This window comes from Mytilus trossulus, chromosome 3, assembly GCF_036588685.1.
Source record: "Mytilus trossulus isolate FHL-02 chromosome 3, PNRI_Mtr1.1.1.hap1, whole genome shotgun sequence".
NCBI lineage: Eukaryota > Metazoa > Mollusca > Bivalvia > Mytilida > Mytilidae > Mytilus > Mytilus trossulus.
In genome coordinates this window covers 69262182-69272202 of record NC_086375.1, presented here as the reverse complement: position 1 = coordinate 69272202, position 10021 = coordinate 69262182, and the positions used below count along the sequence as shown (strand labels likewise).

Genomic DNA, 10021 nt, shown 5'->3' with positions numbered 1-10021 from the left:
TCAGAAACATATGCTGTATCAAATATTTAATCACAATTCAAATTAAGAGTAGTATTAACTTTCAATAAAGTGTCTGTACTTGCCCTAACTGTTCAGGGTTCGACCTCATTGGTCGTATTAAGGGGTGTCCAGCGGAGAATTGAATTTGTCTTTTATTGAAACAATGTAGTTTTTTAGGTGTTGATTTTATTGTGGTAGTTGTTCCAGTCCTGTATTGTCCAATATAATCCCCCTAATAGGTAAAGTTGAACAAAATTTCAAATATCATCATGGATACGCAAGTTTTCAATAAATCACCATTCATGTTCAAAGTCGTTTGGTCTAACAGTGTAATCAAATTGGTGTTATGGAAACTATATCAAATCTTATGATACAATAGAAACGATTTAATTTCTGAAAGGTATACTTGTTCTTTGTGTGGTTCACATTGAATTTTTGTAACATTGAAAAAGTACATAATAAACATAGTTTTTTTCCTGTACATTTTTTATTAACAATTGCGCAAAAACATGAAGAAAAAAATCTTGATCAAACTTACAAAGGTCCATTAACTGTCAATTTCATGTTCACCGATTTGACTCAAATACTCGTAATTGATTTACAACATACTAAAACGTATAATTCTTAAAACAATTTACGATGCATAGATTCGATAATATCTACAAGCATTTCGTACATTATATTTTATTCTAGAAGCCACCCAAATAACCACCGTGGTTACTTCCGAATACTGCCGACGGTCATACAACCCGATATAAACAAAAATATAGATAGGAAAAGAAAGCTAACTTTAAAACAATTTGTTATTCACCATAAGCTATCAGGCTTACATCTTTTGTCTCATTTTTTGTTTCCCATTTCAATTGAACTTACTCAACTAAGCAAAGATATATTAAACCCCGTCTAAAAATATAAATTGAAACACAAGGAAGCGAATAAAAACAACCTTAGGTTTCTACAGTCTTGCTCGTGAAACACATTTCTACAATGCGATGAAGTAAAACAGTTGTTCTGGAAGCTGTTGACAATTAATCTAGCACCACCGACGAAATACTAATCTAGCTGGATTTAGTCGATTTGACTGGAATCATTTTTCGCATAAACTGCATCACAACAATCTGAACAATTATCAACATAATTGTAGAAAATATCAAGTGTGGAAGATCAGGATCACCGTGAGCGGCGTGACCTGTGTGTATTTCGTGGTATATTCCGTTGAATTGTGCGCATTGGCAAATGGTCGAAAGCACGTGGAATATCTGGTGTCCTTGTCCAAGAATATCGAATTTTCCTGGGCTCAAAACCTCTGGAAGATGACTGGCAAAGAAAAAGGCTTGAAGTGCAAAGAGAATATAACAACGTGTAAGGTGTTTTAAAGATGAAAGACTACATGTCTCATCCATATAGCAGTTAATGTATCTTGGTCCCATTGGTATCGTTAGCATTATCGCATGGCCAGCCATTGCAGTCACCATTATCAATTTCCTATTCCTGTTGTGGGTATCACAACCGTAGTAAACCTTGGCGAAGCACATAGCAGCGTAATTGAATAATGAATAAAACCATAAAATTGGAAAGTAATATTTTTCAATAGCATAGTATGTCTCTCTGTCTGAGCATATGTAAAAGGCCATGACACCTGTTCCGTACGCATATAATGCAGCACCGATATAGTCAATCATAAATGCGTTATAATGCCAAATTTCTGACTTGGAATGCAAAAGATGAACACAAGAACTGACAAAGCAAGCGATTAGAACACAACATCCTAGAACTAACATAGCCCATGAATGTTTATTATTCCAGAAATCAAGTTTTTCGTAATAATCTGCCATTGTGAACCAAATGACAAAGAAACCAACAATATGTGTCCAAACGTTGACAGTTTCATTGTGAATTTGAAAAAGACTGATGAGATAATACCGGAATGGTTGATGAGTTTTTCTGTAACCCCTGATAACGCCTGGTTCCCTTAACAGTTGTGGGACATCATAATCCTTTACTGTAGGCTGTAGTCCCAGCTGAACTGTCTCTGAGAAAACTCTCCTCACACGATCGGAAAGTCCTTGGAAACTTTCCATACCAATCTGCAAAGAAATTCGGTACTATGTTAAAACAAGACTTATAATACCGGTCTTATTATTTTCAAAAATATATATTTGATATAAAAATTATCCATGTTTTTAATTTCCCCTGTTTTTGTAGACACTTCACTTAATGTCTGGTTCGATGATACATATTGTTGGAACACTATTCTTCAACTACGGTTAATTCTCATCTTTATGAAAAAAATTCATAATGCTATTGACAGCTTACCTGCCTTATTTTCGACTGACTTTTGTCATTCAAACTGATTTAATTTGAAAACGAGTTCATGAACCCCTATTTTTCAAAACGGCAATTTGTTTCATTTTGCAGGGAGATTATGTGACCCAAATTTTATAAAACTGTAAATAGAGTTTTTTTTTTTAAATTTTGAAAAACATGCAGTAAAAAATTACGTTTTTTTCTCAATTCATGAACATTTGATAAATATGAGTTATTTCTGAATAAAAAATTGCATCTTTTTTATGATACTTATAAAATACAGAAATTACCGAGTATCTAACAAAAAACAATTTGTGTTTATCTTTTATAACAAAAAAGTTATGTCTTTCTTTCGAAAAAGAAATTACGGCCACAAATCTGAATTTTGAGCAAATATACCAAATTTCGACCTCATTTTACTCGAAAAGTAGCACATGAAGGTATATTTTTTATTACATATTTGATTTAATCAGGTGAAAAATAGCCTATACAAATGTTCATGAACTTGTAAATACAGAATCAAAACTGTATCGTATGCCCTTAAGACCCCGCTTAACGGTAAGACAAGCAAAGTTAATTCTATATGAAAAGTTGCCCAAACATCTGTTTCTGAGTGTCAAGTAGTTCTTAGGAACATATCTATGGCTATTTGGGTTTGAGCGTTCCTCATAAAGACAAATTCCTAAAATCACTTTGAAAACGAAACTTTTTATTAATTTTATTTTCAATTATTTAACCGTTTTTTGATATAAATTCCTTGCTGTAAGGAACTGAACGCTTCAATCTGACAATCGGATAGTTCACTTGTCCTTCAGCTCAGTTTGGAATATACTTCTGTTTGTTTTGTTTTTGTTGCGTGGTCAAAAACAGACTTAAACATTTCTTATTCAATTTCGCATTCATTTTGAATCAAAATCGGGACTTCCGTTTATACAGAACAACTTACTTTTCTCTATTGTTTAGATATCAACATTAGATAAACATACAGCTATGTCCGATCTCTTCGTACTTGACGGTTCTGTGTTACCTAGATAAATAAATAGAAAACAATAGCAATACATGTAAAATTGAATACTTGTCATCTTTGTACGTATTTTTATCTTACCATTGACAGTGGCCAATATTGTCACAGTTCCAGTGCCAAATAGTATGTTGATATCGCTATAGAGCAAACTAACAACTTACAACAAATGTCAAGAAACTTCAGGCCCGTAGCCAGGAATTTCCAAGGGGGGTTCGTTGGACTCACAAACTCGACTTTAACAGTCACAATTCGAACATAACATTGACTTTAAAAGTGATTATTTGTTTCCAAGGGGGGGGGGGGGGGGGGGGGGTCGTCCGAACCCCCCGAAACCCCTGACTACGGGTATGAACTTCTCCTAAAAATATCTCGATTTTCTGGTTCGCAAGAATATTTATTGTATATCCATTTATACAGAATGGCCAACGTAGATACAAGTATCTTGTCTTTGGGAGGGATAAATCCTACTTGGTAAAGAATCCCTCTGATTCAAACAAAAAATTCTCTGAAACTGATATTATCAAGATGCTTGATTTCTTGATTGACAACATATTTGTTACGTTCGGAGGACGTGTTTTTCAACAGACTGTCGGCATTCCCATGGGAACAAACTGTGCCCCTCTACTTGCCGACTTGTTTCTTTTTTATTATGAGGCTGATTTCATGCAGGAACTTCTTATGAAGAAAGATAAGAAGTTATCAATATCCTTTAACTCTACTTTCCGCTATATAGATGATGTTCTTTCACTAAACAATTCAAAATTTGGTGACTATGTGGAACGCATCTATCCCATCGAACTAGAGATAAAGGATACTACAGATACAGTTAAGTTGGCTACATATATTGACTTACATCTAGAAATTGACAATGAGGGTCGATTGAAAACAAATTTTAAAAGAGATGATTTCCGCTTTCCATTTCTAAGTAGCAACATTCCAGCAGCACCTGCATACGGGGTATATATCTCCCAATTGATACGATATTCCCGTGCTTGCATTTCCTATCATGATTTTCTTGATAGAGGGTTGATGCTCACAAGGAAGCTATTAAACCAAGAGTTCCAAATGGTGAAGTTGAAATCATCCCTTCGTAAATTTTACGGCCGCCATCACGAGTTGGTTTACCGTTATGGAATAACCGTTTCACAAATGATATCAGATATGTTCCTTACGTCGTAACTACAATCCCCTTCCCTTTCATGAATGTGACCTACCGAATTAGACTATTTACCGGATTTGTAATCACATAAGCAACACGACGGGTGCCACATGTGGAGCAGGATCTGCTTACCCTTCCGGAGCACCTGAGATCACCCCTAGTTTTTGGTGGGGTTCGTGTTGTTTACTCTTTAGTTTTCTATGTTGTGTCATGTGTACTATTGTTTTTCTGTTTGTCTTTTTCATTTTTAGCCATGGCGTTGTCAGTTTGTTTTAGATTTATGAGTTTGACTGTCCCTTTGGTATCTTTCGTCCCTCTTTTATAATTGTAATCGATATTTCCTTTATATTATATTCTTTGTTTTTGTACTGATTAAAATACTACTGATTGACAAAAAAGTTTTTATCCACCTATGCTTGAAGATTCCTAGCTCAATTCGCTATTTTATCTTAAAAGATAGACATAAAACTAGAATTGTTTATTTCAGGACTGGAATTATTTGTTGGAAACAATCAAAATATTTTAGTAATATATTTAATGTAATTTTCGTTTTTTTTATTCTTCACTTTCAGAGGTTTTTATATATATGTATGCCGTTTTAAACTTTTGATTCAATGCTTCCTTCTACGGGTTAATTCAATGAAAGTTGTAAGAAAAAACGCTTGGGCGAATGAACCAAAATAGAGGCGTTTGGATATGTTATGGCAGATATAAAGTTTCCTCACATTAACCATAATAGACATTTATATAAGGAGATCAACAAGCTATCCATACACTAGTTCATTGATCATCAATAAGACAACTACCCACCAATGTTCAAATAAGTGCATGGATGTTAGCAATTATATGGAATGAAATATATATGGCATTTAATATTCGATGCATTTGTCACGGTTATATAATTTCTTTTCAATTTAAAAGTAAAATATTTTGATAAAAACGATCGAAAAATACATAAACACACAAGCAATCAGCTAGGGGAAAATCTAATCATATACACACACATACATATATATAATATAGTTTGGTGAATAGATTTCTGGTACCAGAACATTTCTACGTTGTTAGTTACATGTTGTTCCACAAAACAAAGTTAAAGTGCATTGTCACGGGTAACATGCTATTGCATACGTATGGTTGTACATACAATGAATAGAAGGAGGCGTGGGTAACGTTAGATAGAGGTTTGAATATATAATACTGAATATAAAAATAAAGAGAAGGGGTATGATTGCCAATGAGACAATTATATATCAAAGGACTTGTGTGTAAATAACTAATAGGGCACTGCACGTCCTTCAACAATGAGCTAAACCAATGCACACGATTAGCTTTAAAAAAAAACCACCGACAAGACAAAATGCTAACTTAAATTTTGTTTTTTTTCTCAGTTGTAATTGGCTTTGAAGTTGATTTCAGTAACTGCGAGTTCTCAAACAGACGGACGATAACCAACGACGACCACTTAACTTGTTTTCTTGACATTTGACAGCCACACACAGCATACAAAATGTAGTACTTTTAAGTTTTACTAGTAGTGATAGTATTGTCATTGTTACTGTATTTTATTAAAACTTTCAAGTCTTATTTTTTTATTTCAAATTAAGAGTCGGGGTCATATTCCGTAAAGCTCAAAGTGCCGAAAACAAAATGAAGAACAGAGGAATATGAGTGCATGATTTTGAAAAGTGAGAACGGGAAAATAAGGAAAATATAGAATCCTCTTAAACCTTGAGAAATTTATGTGCGTGTAGTGCATGCCAGCCTTGCACTACTTGAAATACAGAAAATACATCACAAATGTAGTATAACATATATGTATTATATTTTGACAACCGTCATTCTTAATAGGCTTATTAAATGCAAAATAAAAACGTAAAAGTTTCTTTTCAAATATGTTGTAATCTAATTCTTAATCTAAGCTTCATTCAAACGTATCTGTATTTTGAAGCGTAACATAACTTACCTTCTGAAGGCCGTTTACATTTTGTTTGAGATTGTTTACATGTTAAAATAATAATATATGTAAAACATATAAATCCTAGCAATATGTTACCTCAGAATGTAATAAAAGATCAATTTTCATCGATATACATATACCAGTGCTTATTTTAAATTTATACCTTGACTAAAAAGCTGATAAACGGACATATTGTACATTTGAGCTACGAGCGAGTACGTCTAATGTTATTTATGTCTTTGGGAAGTTTCTCACGTAAATATCAAATATTCTCTTACTATTGCAATCGGTCAAGTCTCTAGTGTCAGGTCAGAATTTAATCACTGCAGGCCATATAGATTTATGTACTACTACTACATCCGACTACTACTACTGTAAACTGAATATAAAAGTCTAGTAACCTTTGCACTGCTTTAATTAGAACCTCTAATTAGTTTTAGATAATTTACCTCAGAGACCTTTGCTTTAGAACCTCTAGTTTTTAAGATAATTTGCTCAAATCTGTTGAGATACATGTTAGTGTTTCCACATAATCCTCATTACATATAAAGATCGTTTTCTCCATTTAATTCATCCAATATATTTTCATTTATTTTACATGCAATCTCGTGAGCAAGAAATAGCTATTTCATTGTTAATAGTTCAATTTTGTTAATAGTTCAATTTTGAAGAATGTTTGTTTCCTTGTGAGACAATTTTAAATAATATTAAGGATCTTAATAAGTACTTTAAATTTTGAGAAATAAGTAAAATTTAAGAACAGAAAAAGTAAAATATAAGAACAGAAACAGTAAAACTTACCTGTAATCACAGAAGAATAAAAAGAAAGTTAATTGCGCCGTCGTATCTACGCAAACAATGTCAATGCTATTTATATTTCTTCTAAAACATTCGAACTTACGACGTTTGACCTACATTTATATTAACATGGTGTTATATTGATAAATACCAACACAATTTTATGTAATCATGGTAATATACGTGGGACTAGGTCTAATGCTCGGCCATGTGAAAATTACTTAGTTAATAATTTCAATTCAAAAAGAGAAATTAAATTTTAAAAAATGTGGACTAAAAAACTATATACCCCCCCCCCCCCAAAAAAAAAACAAAACCCACCAACAAAAAAAAAAAGGACACACCACCATATTCTCATATGATTGTCAGTTTCTCGTCTCTCCTTTAATTTTTGTTTCATTTTAGCTGTAACATATGGCCAGTTGGAAGTTAAAATGTCATGGCAATGACCATAGGTGATATCCTTTCAAAATTGACACCAAAATTAAGAGTTCATCTGCGACCTCTATTATATATAGTGCAATATTGCATGCTCTAATTATAGATTATCGTTGATTATCTCAACGAGATTGATTTTCTCGCTTGAGCTGGTACAGCGAAAGTGAGAAAAGCAATCGAGTTGAGATGACCAATGATAATCTGTTTATCGCTATTTTACATATGACGACGTTGTCAATTTCAATGTCAATGTGGTTAGCAACACCACGTGGCCTCCTTAGTTTCTAGCGATAATTTTTCCATCTCAAGCGAGAAGCATGATATGAAAATTATCACAAAAAAAGATCAAAGGAAAAATGCACAAAATAGCGACAATCACACCTATCTACCTTTTACTTTAAAACTTATATCCTGGAAAGTACAGACACTCTCAGTCACTTCTTCCTCTGAACAGCTGTTAACTAAACTATATGGTAGAGAATTAAACCAAGAAATATTAAATACTTGGTATTAACATTTATAATTCTCTAGGTGCATTTGGTGACCTATTTATATTGATCAGAATAGAAATCTTCAGAATTTAACTGTTTTTATTGGTAAGAACTTTAAGAAAAAGGATGTTGAAATTCAAGGATGTATAATAAGATGCGAAACAAATAAAGAGCTATAGAAAGAAACGAGAATATGCGTAAGGGGTTCAGAACACATGCAATTACTGCTACCAGTATCAAAGTGTTTATCATGAATTTTGATGTCGTCAATCAATGAGTCCATTATCAGTACAATACAGAATTTAAACAAAATTCAAACTTTTCCAGGTCATGGAACTCGTCCGGTGTTTTCTTAGGTCATACCTAAATGCCTTTTAAAGTTATTTGGCGAATTTCGTTCAATTGAGGGGCTTAATTTTGTAATTTCTGCATTCACAACTTTAAAACCTATTTAAATCATTTAAGTGGTTTCTGGTTAATTTTTTTCAGAATCAATAGCTTTGTCAAACCTTTATGGAATTTTAGTAAATTAGGCAGAAGCTTTTTAACTTTATGACCAGAATAAAGAATCCAAGGCAAAATTTTGAAAACTATTAAAAAATTTGTTTCTCCATTTAATCCATTGATTTATGACAAGTTAGTTTTTTTTTAATATTGGACAAGTAGATTTTATCCGGGTCTGTTTACACAACAATTAATTTGACAAACTTTCATATAACTTTTTATGATACTTTGGTAGAAGCTTTTTATGATAACGTCTGAGGTAATTGATCAAACTTAGTAAACCTTCAATCATATGTTGCCCGTCATGTGAGATATCTGTTTTGTCAATTCTGGAAATTCTGAAAAAAATTCTAATTATCTAATCCGGTCACATTAATATGTATACAGAATTGAAGAAAAAAAACCAACAGATATGATAATCTCACATGAAGAGCAAATAATGTTTGAATTTAACTGGGTTTGATCTTTTAATACACAGCAAAATTTGGTTCAGAATGGAAACATAATGTGTTACTCTCTCTCGTGGTCCGTATGTTGTATATCTAGATTCCTACCACGGTATCCAATATACCATAATTTTCAATGACATTCCAAATGGACTTTCCTTCATAACGATCGACTCTGCTTACCGGACGTAGCTATTGTATACATTGTAAATTTGTTCTCATCCTGAACATATATGAAACATTTGTCACTGGAGTATAGAACAAGCAGTTTTTTGTTTGTCGTTAACATAAGTAATGAAGAAGTGTCTGTGAAGTTTTTTCGAAAATGATAGGAATAACAAGCTTATAATGTGTTATAGAAGTCTCAGTAATAATTCATTAATTTTCAAGGAAAATATTCAATTTTGTCATTCGCTAAATGTAATTTATCAATATATCATCATCATCCCGTGGAATTGTATTAAATACTAAGTATACAATTCCTTGGTATCATGAAGGCCTATATCGATATGGACTCCGAGAACCGGTTTCACGACGTTAATTGAATCATTCTCATTACAGTGTGGACAAGACCATTTCTTGGCGTGTTCAGGTTATCAAATCTTGATCTTGATAGGTTTACGGTGATACATCCAAGGATATTAATACACCGCGCGTGCGTCAAGTAATTAACTTAAGTTTGGCCCCCCTTACAATTTCACTAAAGGTTTTAGCTGGTTCTTCTGTTGTCTGAATTTTGGTGAAGATATCCGGTGGTAGGTTTCAGTCTTTAATGGTATTTGGAATAAAACTGTATTTTAACGTGTCTGTTTTTGTTTGAAGTCGGAGGAAATGTTGACTGTGCATGTTCTTGGTTGTACGGGATGGTTTTTTTCAGTTGGTCGGATGGTAAGT

General features: G+C 33.0%; 1 protein-coding gene across 3 annotated transcripts; it reads right to left on the bottom strand.

Moving 5' to 3' along the window:
• Positions 1-451: 451 nt before the first annotated feature.
• On the bottom strand, positions 452-7388 carry LOC134712247 (membrane progestin receptor alpha-like). Of its 3 annotated transcripts, none has more exons than XM_063573595.1 (3): positions 7252-7388; positions 3254-3334; positions 452-2087 (listed from the first exon to the last, which is right to left on the bottom strand). In XM_063573595.1, the coding sequence occupies exon 3, from the start codon at positions 2079-2081 to the stop codon at positions 1059-1061; it is 1023 nt and encodes a 340-aa protein (XP_063429665.1). In that variant the 5' UTR covers positions 2082-2087; positions 3254-3334; positions 7252-7388; the 3' UTR covers positions 452-1058. The 3 variants fall into 3 exon arrangements, with proteins under 3 accessions (XP_063429665.1, XP_063429668.1, XP_063429667.1); XM_063573598.1 differs by lacking the exon at positions 7252-7388 and adding an exon at positions 6900-7022; XM_063573597.1 differs by lacking the exon at positions 7252-7388 and adding an exon at positions 6457-6487.
• Positions 7389-10021: the final 2633 nt, after the last annotated feature.

What these genes read in the sequence shown, in the direction of transcription:
- LOC134712247 (XM_063573595.1), bottom strand. Translation starts at nt 2,081, where the DNA reads ATGGAAAGTTTCCAAGGACTTTCCGATCGTGTGAGGAGAGTTTTCTCA.